This window comes from Meriones unguiculatus, chromosome 14 (assembly GCF_030254825.1).
Source record: "Meriones unguiculatus strain TT.TT164.6M chromosome 14, Bangor_MerUng_6.1, whole genome shotgun sequence".
Lineage (NCBI taxonomy): Eukaryota > Metazoa > Chordata > Mammalia > Rodentia > Muridae > Meriones > Meriones unguiculatus.
In genome coordinates this window covers 29,001,573-29,020,835 of record NC_083361.1, presented here as the reverse complement: position 1 = coordinate 29,020,835, position 19,263 = coordinate 29,001,573, and the positions used below count along the sequence as shown (strand labels likewise).

Genomic DNA, 19,263 nt, shown 5'->3' with positions numbered 1-19,263 from the left:
AGGCATTTACAGATTTAAATGTTACAGCAGGCCAAAACAGGAGGGAGCTTTTATACACCGAAAGCACGGGAGAAGGAAAGATTAGAAAGAACAGTAAATACGAGGCCTAAGTAAACAAGCACCGCCAGGCAAACGCCAGCTGACGTCACTTCTTCCTGGTAATGTGGAGTCAGTGTGTACCCCTGCTGGATCTTTCCTGAGTATACACCAAGAGCTGGAAACAACATTTATGAATTTAACTTCCAATCAGATAATTTCTGAAAGGACTTTGCCAGATTCTTGGACCTAGTTTTATAAAAGGGTTTGAACTGTCTAACCTGTTAAAGGGGAGGTGCCAGTGTCTCCTGTCTAATTGCAAGAGACAGAGAGCAAATTCCTGGAGAGTGAGCTGACGGACACTTCCTGCTGTGAGGTTAGACTAAGGCAGGAGAGAGAATAACCTAAAACTGACCTGGCTATAACCCAGGCTGAGCCAGCAGGACTGAGAGCGTCAGAGTGCACACCGGAGAATGTCACTGACCTCGGTGCTGTGCCTATTCACCGCAACTGTGTCACATACCTGCCCATCCACAGACTAGCCTGACAAGATGACAGAGAGGACGGGTTCTCTTCAGCCTCTTCAGAGGTGGAGCTCTGAGCCAACACTCCAGCAGCTTGACTTGTGATGTCTTTATAAAGCTGAATAAACTGGTATAAATTCATGATTCGCGATGCTTCCACAATACCACTGCTTTTGTTGATCTAGAAAGACAAAGAAAAAAGGTGCCACAGAAACAATACTCAGTTAACTATCCCAGGAAACACTGTGATATACCTAAAAACTAAGAGTCTGAATAAAAGAACAGACACACTTTCTTCAGTTGTGGGGTTCATCAGGAACTCATTAAATTTTCCCATCTCTCATTTAAAATAACCTTGAAAGGCTGATCCTGTCTGGAGATGATAATGTCAGGTGACCTTCCTGGAGTTGAGAAACGAGTTTTAGAGACTGTTATTAAAATTTTTTCACTTTGACGTTTTAATTCTTTTTTGAGACAGAAATTTGCTATGTCACAACCTGACCTATACTCAAGATCCTCCTGCCTCAGTATCCCAAGTGCTAGCATTACATGCATGTACTACCATTATAAGCTAATACTTTTTGTTGTTCTTATTGTTTTTGGAGACAGGATTTCTCTGTATAGACTTGGCTAGCCTGGACTCACTTTTTAGACCAGGCTAGCCTCGAACTAACAGTGATCCTCCTGCCTGTCTCCCTCTGAGTGCTGGGACTGAAGGTGTAAACCACCACACCCAGCTGCAAGGTAATAATTTTAATTAAGGGATTTATTTCTGGTATTCTGTGATAACTGAAAGGACAATAGTGACTACTTCCTCTTCCTCCTCATTCTTATGTGTGCAAGGATATGCATTTACCTTGGCTATCATTCCTCAGGACACTGGATGTTTGTCTGTCTGAAGTTCTCTCACTAGGCTCTCTGACCAGCAGGCCTTGGGGGATCTATGTAACTGTCTCTGCCTCCTCAATCTCAAGATCACAAGCATGCTGCATGCTTCAGTGTTTGCTTGTTTTTTAAAACATGGGTTCTGGGAATCAAGCTCAGGTCCCTGTGTTCATACAGCACGCTCTGCCAACTTAGTTATTTCTTCGGTCCCCTTTTTTGTATATATTTATCCTCTATTTTGTACTTTTAAACTAAAGCCAGAATGCTACATTAAATTATAAAAAGTAACTGAATTTCAAGATTTCACAAAATTTCACTTCCTATGAAGTAGAACCATGGCCTGGAGATAGTTCTATCAAGTGTATCTCTGGTCATAAGACTTCAGAATGTCAGAATGGGAATATATCATGTCTGAAATAAGGAAAGTCAGTAGAATGAGGATATAACACTCTTGAAGAGTTGAGATAATCAGATTGATTACAGGTAGGAAAGACTTGTTTTCAGCAGACAAGATGGTAGAGAGTCTGTATGATGCTAAGAGTGGTGGTACACTCCTGTAATCCTCAGGCAGAAGGCTGAGGCAGGAAGACTGCTTCAAGTTTAAGGCCAGCCTGTCACACAGAATGAGGTGAAGGCCAGCCTGGCTTATGTAATGAGACCCTGTTTCAAAAGCAAACAATCAAACAAAAAGTAAAAACAAAGAAACAACAATATCAAAAGACGGTGGGAACAGAGGTAAGCGGAGAAATCTTATGCGTGCATCAGAATAAATGGAACTACGAGGTTAGAAACTGTAGAGAGATGAAATGGCTGTGTGTGGCAGTGCACACTGATACAATCCTAGGACCCAGGAAGCTGGATGTCACAGCGAGATTGTCTCAGAAACACAGAAGAGGGCAAGGAGGAGTGACAGTAAGCCTCAGGATTGTGAAACGTGCTCATGGAAATAAAAATGAGAAGACAGACTGTACATATATTTAAAATTATCACAGCAGTGTTTTCATAAAAATAAGTTATAACTAATATTTATTAATTTTTACCATCTGAGAAATTAGTAAAAATATTGAGACTCAAGAATGGGTCAGATTTCATACCATGAAAATGTAGAATCATATCTAATAATCAAAAACCTGTTTAAATTTTGGGGAGCTAGTATCTATGTGGAGATTCAAACATACAAGACTCTTTGCAATAAAAAAAAAAACAAAAAAAAACTATACACAAAGTAGAAAACAAGTAAAACATGACAGGAAATTTACAGCAGCTTTTAGAACAAGCGTTCAGGGCTGAGGAAAGTGGTCCAGTGTTCTTTTGAACTGTACAATACAGAAGAAATAAATTATGGGGCCATTCATATAAGGGTCTTACTGTATTAGTGAAATGAGTCATACATTAATTGTTCTTATCATAGAATTCTTTATCGTATTTATTGAGTGTCCACAATGCAGGTGTTCTAGGTACGATGTGCATTGCTCTAGGGACTAAAGACATGGTGTGCATAACACAGAATCCGCTGCTACATGCAGGCCACAAGAGAGGGAAGAGAAATGAAGCACAGACTAGGGTGGGTGGAAATCAAGATAAGGCAGGGAGAGAGCATGCTGAGGGGCAAGGAAGGCCCCGACTGTAAAAGCGACATTTAAGAACTAGAAGAAGCCCGAGGGTAAGGTACCACAGCTGCAACATCTGGTGGTGTAAAGGCTGCCTTGCAGATGTGCACCTGGTGAAAATCACAAGGAATCCAGCAAGAAGCCAGAAGCGGGTGAGACAGAGGGAACGGTGACGAAAGACAGGGTTAGAAGGTGAGGCAGTGACAGAACACACAGAACTCTGCCCATCGCCACAATGATGTTGACTCATTACAAGCACACAAGAAGCCACTGGAATGCTGGGAGATAACAAGTAACAATTCAATGTGATGAGGAATGGCTGCTGTGCGGGGAATGCACAGGGATACCAGAACAGAAGCAGGGAGAGCACCGAGGAGGTAGCGGGGATGAATGTTCCCGGTGAGAAGCGATGGCCACCATGAAAGAGTGAGGGCCTCTAGACTCTCAACATGGGCCGTCTGGAGCCTTAAAGGAGAAAAAGAAAGGACAACTGCAAGGTTTCGGGTTAAGCAAGGAGTGTGGGGCACACGTAAAGATCTGTTTATGTGCACTCATGTACATGTGTTCTATGTGAGGGCGTATGTGTGGAGGGCAGAGGTCAACCTTGGGCCCTGTTTGTCCCTCAGGGCACCTTCCACCTGTTTTTGAAATGGGGTTTTGTGTTAGCTCAGAACTTACTAACTTGGCTGAGCTGGCTGGCCAGGGACACTAGAGGTCCTCCTGTCTCTCTCCCTAGTACTGGGATTACACCACTATGCACACCACTGTGCCTGGCTTCACTGGAGGTCCTGGGAATTGAACTCAAATCTTCAGGTTTGAATGGCAAGGGTTTTGCTGACTAAACTCTTTCTCCCCAGCCCTCTCATGACGTTTTCTTACTAGTCAGTTCAGCACATAAATTTGGGGTTGTTATACGTTTATTTTCTTTGTATCAGTGTTTTGCCTGAATGTATGTATGTGTGCCACATATGTGCCTGGAGCCTGAGAAGCTCAAAAGCAGCCATCAGATTTCCAGGAACTACAGTTACAGATGGCGTAAGTGACCATGTGAGTACTGGGAATCGAACCCAGATCCTCTGTAAGAACAAGTGCTTGTAACTGCTGAGCCATCTCTCTAGTCGCCCCAGTATATAATTTTAATTAATCTAATAACTTTTCTAATGTCATACCCACAAACATATAATTTAAGATTTATTTTAGAAAAATGAATTAGACGTTGAGTATAATTAGAATAGAGCATAGACAGACAAGAAAGGTCTTACTGTAAATTCAGAGATTAAAACAGAAATGTTTATAATTTTTTAAGAATCATAAATACAAAGCTCTCAGGCCAAGTGTGGTGAATGCATTCTTTGTATACTTAGCACTTGGGGCAGTGAGGCAGAACACTGAGTTTCAGGACAGCCTGGGCTACACAGTCAGACCATTAACTCCAAAAAAATTTTTAATGAAAAGAAATAAAAATAAAAAGAAGAAACATAACACTTTTAGCCTCAAGTCATTTTTCTACACTAGACTTAACTCTTTCTAATCCAAATATTGGCTTCTCAAGATTCTTTGCAAAGAAATACAAATAAAAAATTATTTAAATAGATTTACTAGCAAAAAATGCAAAATAAGACACTCATGGTCTTTGTCTTTAATATTTTCGTTTTTCTATTTAGAACCTTATTTTAAGAGTTTTAATAGACTACAGTAATTTAAACTAAACTATATAGTAACACAGTGAAAGCTACTAGAGCAAGAAAGAACTTGGTAAATAATAATACCAAACATTAACTTTGTATCAAAAGGAGAAAACCAGGGGATTAGAAGCCTGATACATTTGTAATCTGATAGTTTTCTACAGTTTACAAAAGTCTCTTGCTTGTAAAGTGAGCATTTTATGAAATAAGGATGGAGAGTAAATTTAATTCAGGTAACCTACACGCAGCAAACACAAAGAAAGCCTCAGCACTGAGCATGCAGAGGACGGTACCTTTTCAACAGGTGTTTGATCATCCAGTACAAGCTGAGCTGCTGGATGCAAAGCACAGTATTTCAGCCATGACACAGAGTTAAAAACAGTTCCTACCCAATGAGCCACTGGGAAGCTAGGGTCCAAAAAGACTACTCTATCCTTTATGTTGGGTGTTAGCTGTGAAGTAGAAACCGAGAGCCACTGGAATTTAGAAAAGGCCAAGAGAATTCTTGTGAAGGGAGAGTACAGATAGGATGGTATGTGAGATGGACCTGTGGAGAACTCAAGTTTGAACATGTAAGAGAGATGGGAACAGTGGCTGACTGTCTAAGCACCGTTTCCACTGCAGTTGCTGGCATGCCTGCTGCTTTACTCTCCACTCCCTAAATGTCAAGGGAGGGAAGGAAGAAGAGAGGTGTGGGAGAGGGGAGAGAGGGAAAGAGAGGAAGAGAAAGAGAAAGAGAGAGAGAGAATGAAGTATGGCTGCATACTGACCAGTGGGTTATAGAGATCTGCTGGGCTGTGACCAGCTCTTGAACCAGTATATCAGGATTTGCTGATGCACGAGAAAATAAGTGGCTATTGTTTAAACTAGTTTAAAAGGAGTGTTTTGTGATTCTGATGACCATTAAAGTGACAGAAGGAGCAGACATCTTAGTTGAGGAAACTCAGTAAACAGAGGATGTGAGTTGTAAAAGTAACATCTTCAATTCAATAACATTGGTAGGCATGCAGAATGCAAAAGAGAATAGTGAATAAAGCAGAAAAGAAGCATGGAGTCATATGGTAGGGACCATAAGCACCACACACAAGAGCAAGGGAGGTTTTGCCGGCAGCAAGCTGAGAAGAACTGAGCTTCAGAAAAGTCATTTCACAGCAGCATAGGCTGGAATATGGAGGATTCTGGGGGTGCAGAGCTTAGCAGAGTCTATGGTAGAAAAGACAGGGGCCTGAACTACAAACAGTTTCCTTAAGGACATGGCATCTGCCTGCATTCTTAGTTCCTGGTGTAACTGCTAACACTTCTGCTTGAATAAACTGGAAGTAAAATACAGCAAAAATGAAACTGATAAACCTATCAGGGAAATGCGACAGACTATCAAGCAATCTCTGCGGTCTGTGATTCACTAACATTTATTTGTGGTACAGTATACCATTTATTCTCGTGTATTAAATATTCATATACACATCATTAAAAGTTGTTTTTCCTTTCTAAATAAATGAAATACAATGTTCTTAAAAGAAATCACCTTCTGGGGTAACTCTAACTTGTAAGACTGCCCTTTATCCTTCAAGATTTGCTTACCAAGAGTAGACTCCGTCCATGTCCATAAATAGAGTATAACTGACTATATAATGTATTTCAGACTGTCAAGTGACTCACCTGGGGAGAGTCTGATTGGTCAGGAATGGACTTCAGAGAATTCACAACTGTGCAAACTGTGGCTTCTATGGCTTATCTTACCTTTTAGAAGAGAGGTTGAGACTAAAGGAAAGCTATTAAATTCATTTCCTCTCAAGGGCCTCTGGCTAAGAACTGCTATTCTAATTAGCTTACTGGGAGCAGGAAGCCTTCTAACACTCTGCAACAGCTTGCCGAGATATTTTTAGCAGTTATTTAAAACACAAAAACTTAACTACAAGATAGCACATCCCTGACAAAAGGTCCAACTCTATAACCCAAAATCATCATAGCCTCTCTGATGGATTGTTTTTACGTGGATGTAATCCAATAGTCTCAAAAGAAGAGATTTCCTGAGATAACCAGTTTTTAAGGTCTCATCTCAGAGCTAACCGTGGTGTCCTCCAAGGGCTAGCTAAAGTCTCAAGAGACAGATGGAAGGTGGAGATAAGCTGGCTGACACTTCCTCCAATCACAATAATCAACGTGACTTGGCAACTGAACAACAACGAGATTCAAACAGCTTGAAGGCAACAGCACTATCAATGATTTAGGGGCTGAGGAGGTGACTCAGTAAAGTGTCAGGCACTCAGGAAGGAAGACCTAAGCTCAGTTACTCAGTACCCACATAATATCTGGGTACAATGGTGTGGGTTTGTAAGCCGCTCGGCACTGGAGGAGCAGAGATGAGCAGATCCTGGGCATGGGGTGGGGTTCCTGGCCTGCCAGCCTAGCCAAAACACAGAGTGAGCTCAGGTTCAGTGAAAGACCCTGCCTTAAAACATAAGGTGAAGATCAACAGAGGCCAACACCTGATGTCGACCTCTGGCCTTGACCATGATGTACACATGCACATAGAGATTAACATATAACACACACACAGACACACACTTCACTCACTCACCCACACATCTAAGCTTTATAAGACTAACAGATCAGTGACATTTATTTACAAAATCTATTGTATTATTAAATGTGCCTCTAACTACCAAAGCATTATAAGACTCCACCAGTCTTACCTTGGTGCAGACCACCCGGACAACTACTTTCCAAAAGGCAGAGGAATCAGACCCAGGTTGTACCTCAAAGAGAAGATGTTTTTCCTGGCCAGCAGCTACCTTAGCAGTTCTAAAAAGAGGTAAGCACAATTGTTATTTTTATGAAAAGTAATAGAGCTTTGAAACCAGACTCAAGAAACCTTTTTCAATAGGGAGTGATTATAGTGAGATTCCTATAGCACAGAAACAATGTTCTGAACACACACTTAGTTTCTGATGTTTTTAAAGTCAAAAGCTCTGCAGAATACTTATCTCCATATATCTATATTTCAATGGTCTTTGAGTGTCTAAAAAAGATGTCAGAAAAAAATTAGTCCAAAGCTGGGCATGCTGACACTAGTCTGTGGTCTCAGCACTTGGCAGATGGAAAGATGGAGGATCAAGAGTTCAAGAAGAGCTTGAGGCCAGCCTAGGCTGCATGAGGTCCTACCTAAAAGAAAACAAATAATCATAACAATTAGCACCAACAAACATAGTCCAAGAAACCTGGCACTTTAAGTAAAAGTTTGCTAGCTTAATTTATACAAATGCTGACCAAAAACACAGAATACCTTGTTCTTGGTTGAGTCCTGTTTACATAACCACATGAACATACCTTTTTGAAAGTTTTAATTTATAGTAATTTTCGTCTCAGCCAAGTAAAACATATTGTGATTTTACATACAGCTCCATTGCCTTTCCACATGAAGTGGTACAAGAGCCAAGCTGCCATAAAGACAACACAACACTTTCAGTATCTTGCTATCCACATCAACTACAATCAGTCTAGAGACTCGAGACTGCAGCTCCCTTTATCACTGCTACTGCTCTCTGAGCCCCAGAAGAAGAGCTGCATACAGTAAGTGCCTTCCAGATAAGTAAAGCAACTGGCCTCAGTAAAGTCAGCCAAGGGGAATAACTCAGTCATGCCAGCTTCCAGCTGTTTCCTGGGTATCAAGACGTGCATCTGCAGGTTTGACTTCATGGTCGGCAGACAGCAGAGAGCACTGCACTTAGAAAACATTCAACCGCAGCCCCCGGAAATGAATTTCAAGCTACACTGCTGGTATTGCATAGTGTGAAGCCACCACAACAGCTTAGGTTTGATTCTCAACACAAAACCAAAGCAAACCCTTCAAATCCATTCAAATATCCCGTGCCAAATAAGTAAAAAGAATCTATTTTTACTCTTACCCAATAATTTAGCATGCAAGTGATGTCACAGTTGTTTTTTTTTTCTAAAAACTTTACATCAATAAGCAAAAGCTCATCAAATAGTCCGAGTTTACATATATAAATTCAAGGACTAAAAGATGGCAAATGTTATTAATTTCTCTTCCTAAGAGTTGGAACAATGCATGGGAGAGATGGCTCAGATGCTCAGTGTAAAGGCACTTGCCATCAGGCCTGACCGCCTAAATTCAATCCCTGGGACACACATGGTAGGAGAGATTCCTGCAAGTTGTCTTCTGACCTCTACATGTCTTCTGACCTCCACAAATACATAAATGTAATTTTTTTTTAAAGTTGGAACAAAAGTAAGGTACCCTCTTCTTCTGATAGTACTAAATTCTTAATCCTATTTTACTCCTTACAAATATGATCTCAGAAAAAAGCTACTTTTCTTTTTTCAGTAAGTAAAATCCAGTGTTCTTAAAAGAAAGCAACTCCTGATAAAACCTTAAGATGTTCCTTTAGCCTTCACAACTGACTGAAAAAAGACGCCATGTTCACAAAGAGAGTATGATCTTCTTACCTAACATGTTTCATATTGCAATATGTGCCTTATGTCATAAATGCCTCTGAAATAGGCGCATATATATCACTGCAAGCTATTAATAGTGACTATATTACTACAAATTTATATATAGTGGTCCTGGGCTTTGAGGTAGTTGAATGAGAAGTAATGTAGAATTATGGAAAGAACGTCCAATTCAGAGACAGTTGGAGTGTCATCAATATTTAAAATATTTTCAATATTTCAAATGGTTTATCAGTTCAAATGCTCAAACCATTAGCACTGAGCTCTGAGAATATTATGTGCTCAGTGATCATTGATTAGAATGAAGAGACTAGAGAGAACTTTAAGGTATTACTTAAGGGGGCTGAAAAGATGGCTCAGTGGTTAAAAGTACCCACTGCTCCTCCAGGTGACCTGAGTTCAATTTCCAGCAACAACAGGACAGCCCACAAGTCTGTAACTCCAATCCCAGGGGATCTGCTGCCCTCTCTTGGCTTCTACAGGGACCAGGCATGGGAGTGGTGCACACACATACAGGCAAGGCAAAACTCATACACATAAAATAGAAACATTTTTAAAAGATGTCATTTAAAATGTCTTAGGCAAGTTTTACCTAAGCTCCCACATAGACAGAAGATTGATACAGAATAAAGAAGTAGAAGTAGATGCTACCAGAGGAAGGTTTAAGAGAAAGTGTCACCCAGCCATCTGTCATGGGGGGAACAAAGCAGCAGCATTGAGAAAGCATAGAAGCTCCTCAAGGGCAAAGAGCCCTTCGGATTTTAAAAGCTCCCATATAGATCAGCACAAAAATTGAGGTGAAGTCTATAAAAAAGACTAAGTTCCAGGTGGAGAAACTTACAGCCTGTCTTAGACAGAAACTCACTCAGAAGTAAGCAGACTTAAAAGTGACCTTTTGCTGCACAGGTACTTTAGTGGACAAAGAGTGCCACATGCCCTGGCACATGGTGGTGCTTTTGGCTGGCCAAGGCATTTCCTTTAGTGACTGAGTGGCAAATTCTCTCCTGTTTATGTGTCAATTACAGCCTCTTAGCACACACTGCTGAGCTGTGGTACATTTTAGAATTGCTTCTATACCTGTCGTCTGTGTTCTGAATTTCATTTTAAGTTCCTCCCATGCCTCTGTTCCCCTCCCACATTTTAAAACAGCTACGTTACAGTCTGCCTCGAGTGAATTACTAACTCATGCAAACCGATCCATTCCTACCATCAGTGCGTGTGGTACCTCACAGTCATGACAAGCGGGGCACACAGACAGAGAAAATAGAATGAAAATGAGCAGGCCTTACACATCATTGAGTTCAGCTACTCTCCCAAGAAATTCTTCATAAGTTAAGGAGCCACTTTCTCGAACCAAGGTGACGTGTTTTGCTACTTTTTCTGGTAACTTGTTAATGACCAACTGTGTCTGATCCGAAATTTGCTGTCCCATGGTGAAATGAAGTCTTTCAGAATTCAGAAAGAGTTTCTTCACATAGTTTCTGTTAAATACAATGCAAAAGTTATTTTACATAAATATAAAAATACTAATATACTCACTGTCTTAGTTTTACTATTGCTGTGTTGAAATACCATGACCAAAGCAACTTGGGGAAGAAAGGGTTTATTTGGCTTAAACTTCCATATTACTGTTCACCATTTAAGGAAGTCAGGATAGGAACTCAAACAGGGCAGAAATCTGGAGGCAGAAGCTGATGTAGACGCAATGGAGGAGTGCTGCTTACTGGCTTGATCTGTGGCTTGCTTACCTTGCTTTCTTATAAAACCCAGGACCTCCAGCCTAGGGGTGACCCCACCCACAATGGACTGAGCCCTCCCCAACTGACAACCAATTAAGAAGATGACCTACAGGCTTGCGTATAGCCCCATCTTATGGAAGTAACTTCTCAAGTGAGGTTCCTCCTTCTCAGATGATGTTAGCTTGTGTCAAGTTGACATAAAACTATCTAGTACACTCATCCTTCAAAAAGCAAAGAAAACTACAAGCACTGGAAGTGGGGATTCAGTCAACTAAATGAATTTGAGATACAATTTATTTAATCATAGTTTTTAAAGTAAAAATTTGTTACTTATTTTCAGAATCATACAGCTAAATAATTCACTTATAATACTGGAAGAGTGATGGGTCTCTTAATTACCAAAACAAAACCCAACACACACACACACACAGAGAGAGAGAGAGAGAGAGAGAGAGAGAGAGAAGAGAGAAGCAAGAACATTTTCAGACTAATATATGTCAGACTCCAAACTAAAGGCTTCCTATATGACATCATGTATTACTCACAGCATCCTATAGGGTAGATGTATTTTTATATCTTTATTCTATAGATAAGGAAATGGTTAGTTTACGGTATGTGAACTTTTAACTCTTACCTCAAGAAATTCCATTTACCATAAAAAACCTGTATTTTGCTTTTATTCAAATTAATACCTTTACCACATAAAGCAAGTGAAGTTGTAACAATTACACAGAAAATAACTTTAGCAGAAAACTCGCTTTGCTGTTTAATAAAAATAAATGACATTGTAGCTTTAAATATAAAAGATGTGACTATAGGCTAGAAAGGTGGCTAGTAGGCTGAGGCACTGGTTGCCAAGCCTGACAACTTGAGTTCTATCTCCAGGACTCGCATGATAGAGAGAACCAACGCTTGGAGGTGTCCTCTGACCTCCAGACATGAGCTACAGTGTGTGCACCCTAGACACACATATGCATACACACAAGAAAAATAAATGTTTAAAAATATGACTTCAAAGGTTAGAACCATAAAGATGTATCACTTGGGTATTAAAATTTGATGTACTATCTGAGAGTTTTTAAAAAGCTGCTGTTAATATTGTAAAAGTACAACTGTACTAAAAATAATTCCCCATTACTATTTTGGATCTGAACCTATGTAGTAGCAACAAATACCATACTAGAGGAACAATAAAAAAGAAAACCACCGACTACTAAAACCTAATTTCTGAAGGCAAAAGATTACATTTTAAATATGTCCAAGTATAACAGATTCATACCACCTATATCCAAAGAGGACCATTAAAATCCCCAGCTTAGAGGTGTCCAGGGAATTCACCTCAGTGGTTCCTAGGTGTCACAGACTAGTGACATCTCAAAATACAACAGTATTTTGAACTTCATTTTATTCTAAGCAAGGACAGCCTCCAAACAAAAATTCATAAATGCCCAAAACCTAAGAAAAAAATGTAAACAAATTATAGTATGAAAAGTAGGGTATAGCATTAGACATTAGAGTAAGCCCCTACCAAGAAAAGCAGTAACTTCACGCTGACACTTACTGCCTAGAGACTGAAATGACAAGCTACCTTTACTTTTCAGGTTCTGATTCACACGTGTGGAAGCATGAGCAAATGGCTACAGACCAGCTAGAAACCACTGTTATTCTAACAATCAATGTTTAGCTGGGGAGGCGGGTGGGTGGCATGCTTCTTTCACACACCTTTAATCCCAGCACCCAGGAAGCAGAGGCAGGCAGATCTCTGAGTTCAAGGCCAGACTGCTCTACAGAGCAAGTTTAGGAAAGCCATGGCTACACAGAGAAACCTTGTCTTGGAAAACTAAAACAATAAATAAATGAAAATAAAATATATTTAAAAAGTACTATGCATGTTGCTTATGTCTGAGGGACAGGATAGAAAGCAAACTTGAAAAGACAGGGTTCTTGGCACCACAGGGCATCCAACACAGCTGGAGAAGGGCAAAAATCATACAGATATATAATTACAAAACAAGAACCACTACACAAACAAGGGTAGAAGCCTTGAAAGCCTAAAAGTGGGTGAAAGGCACCAGTCTTGAGTTGGAAAACAAACCCTGGGCAAACACTGAAGTCCAGAAAGATAGTCTGGGTCTGTAAGAGTCAGGGCACGGTGGGGGGACGCTTTACACAGAAGTGTCCAAAAGCGTATGAGATAGGTAGATCATGGTGCCTAGGAGGGAAATAAAGACACCGGGTGACTGGAGAAAGGAGACACTGAGACCAAAATAAAAACCAAAAAAATAAAAAAAGATGGCTGTTGAAGATTTTTTTTAGGATAAGTGGAAGGCAAAATTAGGTTTGCTTGCACAATCTGGCCGACCAAAGCTAAAATGAATTAACTGTATCTACTGAGTAAGACTCAGGGACTGGCTAAGTCTATAAATAGAGCGCGATGTTACCTCTAGAATGTGTTCTGAAAAGCTGATGGGACAAAAGCACCAAGGCCAGATGTGCTTTAAAGCAGCACAAAAATAGAGAAGTCCTGGGGTTTTAGATCAAAACAACAGAATGATAGGTCTAGCGAAGATGGCTAGAAGCAGACGTCTACCTCCCACTCTGTTATACAATGGGCTGGCCACACAGGAGGTTTTTATTCAGCTCACGGCAGTCACACCAATAAATCAGAACACATTCAAGTCACGGTCTAGAAACAGAAACAAGGTGACTGACGGAGACTGCGTATAACTAGGTAATGGCCCGGGCAGCACAACAGCCTGTTCAAATATTTGCATGCTTACGAAGAGCAGATTGGCCAATAAGTACAGAGGAGAAGACCAGACTTACTTTAAGAATGCCCTACCACACAGCAATGGAAAGGGCTGTTTCAATACACGTGAACTTTTCAATGACATAATATGAAAGATTTTAAAATTTAAAAGATCGGAAGTTCATCTAATGAGCACTGTAGAGAATTTTCAGGTGCAAATCAATGGCACTAACCTTTAACCCAGCAATTTTCAACCGGCGGTTGCTACCCCAAAGACCATCAGATTTTTCCATTATAATTCATAGTTATGAAGTAGCAACGAAAATAATTTCATAGTCAAGGTCAGCACAACATGAGGAACTGTATTTAAGGGTTGCAGCATTAGGAAGGTTGAAAACCACTGCTATAACCTTACATTTTGCTCAGGAAGTCAGAATGAGACTTGACTTCCTCAAGCTTTGCCATAGCAGCTTAATAAACAGTCAGACTCTAATCAGCCTGACTGAAACTTCCATTTCCATCTACACTGCCTAACAAAGAAAACGAAATTTCTGAAAAGGTCTCAAGACTTAATGGAACTAAGGACAACTGAATCAAAATTTGTATGGAGGCAAAAGTTCCCTCCTCTACCTCTGGGTCTCCAACTGTTTTCAAGATTAACTAAACAAACAGGAGAAAACTATGCACACTGTACAGTCCTCACAAGAGAAATAAGATCCTAAATAGGACCCAAAGCCTAGACACTCACTGGACAAAGAGTAGACAATGGAGTTGGGAAAGTAGCAAGGAAGGGATTCCTTAGAAAAGTCTGTGCTGGTTTCTTTGGCTCTGAGCCCCATCTCTCACTGTAAGATGCCTTCCTTTCCCCCGTAAAAGGCAGGTACTTTCATAGGAGAGCTTCAACTTCCTTTTTAAGGAAGGGGAAGGAAGGTTCCAGCACACTTTTTTATCTGCTACTTCAAAAAGTATTTGTACCTTAAAGACTTCTTATGCCAATGTCATATTGTGATACCCTATGCTGCTCATCGAAACCCACCTGAAAAGCCTTTGTTGTTTCCTGAATTAGAGAATGTTGCACTGTCTCTCTGTTACCCTAACTTTGAACGACAAGGTTTATAGTGTGAGGCAGCATGTTGGTTTCTTGCAATTGCACATAATTCCAGGAAACTGAGTCACTGACTCCATGCCTACCTGAGGGCGTGGAAGAAGGGAGGACCCAACATTGAGCCAATATTAACCAATCTCATCACCAGTGTAAAAATATGGCAATTATTTACTTGTAATATGGAGCCACTGACATAAGTACCCACAAAAGCAATCTGCTGAAGCCCTTCAGTCCCCAGCCACAACCTTTTCGCTGTCTCTCCTTGATGATCTACATACTGCTATCACAGCATGCATCATTCAATTAACTCACTTGCCTCCCCCACGAGTTCTCCAGGACACACAGCTGTGTTCTCACTGTTGGATAGTAGATAAGAATACAATATTTCACTAGCCATTTTTTTTTCATTACTCACCTACCATCTTTTATTAAGTTCTACCACACTAACATAAACTTGAAGTTAGAAATATATTTATGGAAAATGTAAAATTGTGAAAATTTATCCCTGATAAGTATATATATTGGGAAACCTTCAGAACAAAATATCTCCTTGGAAATTACAGAACAGCAGTATTGCTTACAGACATAATCTGCAAATCACTGGCAATAAACTTCAGTAAAAGAAAAGTCTGTGGCCAAGATTCCTGAGAGAGCTTGTGGCCTGGGTCCCTTCTAACAAGAAAGAGCTGTGCTTCCGACAGCAGCTGGAGGACTTTCTAAATAAGATCTGTTATTCTGAAACTCACAGGAACATCAAGGATTCCAAAAATGCCACATTCTTCAGTGGGTGGCACATACAGTTGATTGCTTCTTTTTCTAACAAATGATTTGTTGTAATTCAAGTATTCCTTACATGAATGTAACAACTGCGCCACTAATAATTCTCACAAACCGGAGCTCTCTGAAAATGTAAACCATAAGCCATTCAGAAATGACGTAGATGAAAACTGAGCCAATCAACGTGCAAGGTGACCAGGTGGCGGCTGGAGAGCTCAGCTGGGAAGGTGCGTCCAGGAAGCACTAGGCCGAGTTCTAGCCCTGAACCCACTGAAGACAGTGAGATGGCACACTTGTGATCTTAGTGCTCGGAAGGCGGAGAAGGGAGGATCCCTCGGACTTGCTGGCCAGAAGGTGTAGTCTAAGTAGACACAAGGCTGACCTCTGGTGCGCATATGCATCCCCCCCCCCCCAGGATGACTAGCTGACAAGGACTGTGGTATCAAAGGCACCTTCGAAGTTTGTTAAATTTTGCAACATCTTCAATCTTAGTAATAAATACTAAGTCCTACAACTGGGCTGGGTCGCAAAGGACACTATTTACTTTATTATTCGCTGTTTACAAAACTCTAAATTTACAAGTATCAGTTGTTGAAATTAACACAGATATAACAGTCCAATGACTAGGCTACTCAGATCAGCATAGAATCTAAAATGCTTGTTCTCAGGTCAAAGGTCTTAAGGAGGAGAAAAAAGAAAAGACTGAAAATCTATAAATAGAGTACCGGGTAATTGCTGGAGTTCTAATAGTGCCAGTGTGCTTAGTAAGTATACTTCTTAGAATAAAATATCCTAGATTTGTATGAATTCTCTTTATACCTCTCCCTTTTTAGAAAGAGAAATAAATTTCCTCTAGTTACAAGAATTTAGATGTATCCAAAGAAGAAATCAAATATATATATATATACATATATCTGTGTTTCATATATATACATACTGTTTTCCCATATATATACATGTATTTCACACACACACACATATATATACTGCTTTCTTATGTCAAATGACAAAGAACGCATTTTTGAAAAACACAATCATGTGAAGGAGGAAAATAATACAGAAACTGAAACCAGCCAGCATTAAAGGGGTAAAAAAAAAAAATCGATGCTACTTCTGAGGGTTCTGAATTCAGAAGCATTACTTCTCAAAGACAACTACCAGGAACACTGGTCAGTAGGCAGCTCACACCCCACGCAAAATTCTGAAGGATGTACTTCGCTAGCAAGAATGGGCAGTAGGAGTGGAAAGATAAGCTTACTTTGAGACATACGGATTAAAAGCAACTGAAGTGTTACCGCAGCTACGTATCTGCCAGTAGCAAGACATGAGAAAAGCGGCTGCCATTTATTTAACAGGTAGGCGGGAACAACTTCCAGCAATAGTAAAGCCACATTCTGCAATGAAACTGCACACAGAAGGCAACTTACCCTACAATCATGATTAGCAAGGAAACTTTTTTTTAAAAGGTCAGTTCTCAAGGTAGCAATTAGTTTGACAAGCAGAGGCCCAGATGCACTGCCAGGGCGAGTTTAGAAGGAGGGCTAGCCCAAGCTACGGGCCCAGGCTTTCCCCTTGCCCTGTGGCTACCCTCCCGCTCCGGCCCCCGCCCCTCGGCCCCTCCTCGGCGCACCCGCTCAGCTAACCAACAGCTAAACTGCACACTGAGCCAGCGCCAAGATTCAAAACAAGCCTGAGCTGGTCGCGGAAACCTCTCCTCAGCACCACCGCCGAGGCGGACCCAGAGCATCCGCCCGGCCGTGGAAGCTGGTCCCCCCAGCCCGCAGCCGAGGCCCTGACCAGGGCGGCCTAGCTCCTCCGAAACCCGGATCCGCAGCCCGGTGCTGCCCGCGCCTCCTCTCCCCGCCCCAGGACCGTGGAGCGGCTGGGAAGGGACATGGCGAGGGGGCGGCGCTGCAAGGCTCACCCCGTCTAAGGCATCGCTCTCCCCGCGCCAGCGCCGCCGCCTCCGCCGCTACTTAGCTAAACCCGCTAGGCGGCAGCGCCGCGGCAGGCCTCCCAGTCGCACCTCAGTGACGTAAGGCCACGCCCTCGCGCGTTGCCTGGAGACGGAGCTCCACCCCACCTGCTGGCTTTGGAGGTTTCTGTGGCTCAAGGCTGTGTACTCCACTCACGTACATACATATCAACAAAATAAAATAATTTTGTAAAAAAAGACAAAATATAAAGAGGCAAGCCACAGGCTTGAGAAAAGCAAAATGTATTTAATTCATTTTAATTGGCTTCTAATTAGAATACACAAACAATTCTTACACCTCAGAAAAGTAACAGCCCAAATTTCTTAAATGGCGAAAAACTGGACTTGCCTTATAGATTTATAAATAGCAAATAAGCATACGAAATGATGTCTGACATTGTTACTCACTAAGGAAATGCAAATTAAAAGGAAAGTATCAATGAAATACCCACAAGTGCTAAAATTGAAAGGACTATATTAAGTGTTGACAAGGATGTTGAACCCCTGGAATTATTATAGATTGTTTGTTGGGAATGTAAAAATGGTACAATCGAAAGAAATTGTGACTATTTCTTTAGAACCTAAGCATCATGTTCCAAACACATAAACCACTCATCCTGCTTCTAACCTACGTCCATACAAAGACTAGAACACCAATATCAGATACCTGTTGTGGTGGTTTGAGTGAAAATGCTCTCCATAGTCCCATAGGGAGTATCACTATTAAGAGGTGTGACCTTGTTGGAGAAAATATGTCACTGGGGGTGGGTTTGAGGTTTCAGATGCTCAAGACAGGCGCAGGGTCTCTCTTTTCCTGCTCCCTGCTGATCCAGATGCAGAACTCTCAGCTACCTCTCCAGCACCCTGTTTGCCTGTGTTCTGCCAGGCTTCCTACCATGACTATTATGGACTAAACCTCTGAACTGTAAGCCAGCCCAAATTAATCGTTTTTCTTTATAAGAGTTTCTGTGGTCATGGTGTCTGTTCACAGCAATAGAAACCCTAAGATACATGTCAACAGGTGAATGAAAGAGTTGAAGAAAAGCCACACAATGGAGGATTACTCGGCAATAATAAACAGCACGTGGTTGACACCAACGTGGATGAACCTGAAATACTTAGGCTGAAAGAGGACAGACCTTCCTGAAAATTTCTAGAAAAGGTTCTCCCACCCAAGGACTCTTTAGTTACAAAATCAGATGTCATTAGAGAATGGTGACAGGTAGAAAACACTACAGTGCTATAAAGGGGGCTTGAGGTGGCTAACTCAGTGGTAGAACCTTTGCCTAGCATGCATTGAACCTTGGTTCAGATTCAAGCACCAGTCCTTGAAACCTTCAAAGGGGTAGGGAGAAACATTTTAGGGTGCTACGTTTGCTCTCTTGGATGGTGGCTTCACAGACACGAATGTGAAAACTTCTCGAATGACACACCTTCCTCATATGTTTGCCAGCTATATTTCAATAAAGTTATGGGGAGAGACGTAGCTAGCTTATTTTTAAAAGGCTCATACTTCTGCCTAATCTAAGCCCAGAAGTCAAATTAAAAAAAAAAATCACTGTCTGTAAGTTATCTACACTTTTACAGAGTGGGACCAGTACCCCTTTTTACAGTGAGTACAACAAAGATTGGAAAACAGGAGCAATTGCAAGACCAGGATATATAAATTAGGATCATTAATGACAAATCTAGTCAGGTGCTG

At 41.1% G+C, this 19,263-nt stretch overlaps 1 protein-coding gene across 5 annotated transcripts in view; it reads right to left on the bottom strand.

Moving 5' to 3' along the window:
* Positions 1-17,628, bottom strand: part of Rnf141 (ring finger protein 141) — a 31,110-nt gene extending 13,482 nt beyond the window's left edge. The window contains exons 1-4 of one of the 5 annotated variants that reach the window (XM_021627920.2): positions 17,511-17,628; positions 10,506-10,697; positions 7,437-7,545; positions 560-741 (exon numbers count right to left, since the gene is read on the bottom strand). In XM_021627920.2, coding sequence (XP_021483595.1) covers positions 560-741; positions 7,437-7,545; positions 10,506-10,648 — 434 coding nt within the window. In that variant the 5' untranslated portion in view covers positions 10,649-10,697; positions 17,511-17,628. The other 4 variants (XM_060367044.1, XM_060367043.1, XM_060367045.1 and 1 more) reach the window with 4 other exon arrangements.
* Between the last annotated feature and the right edge of the window lie 1,635 nt (positions 17,629-19,263).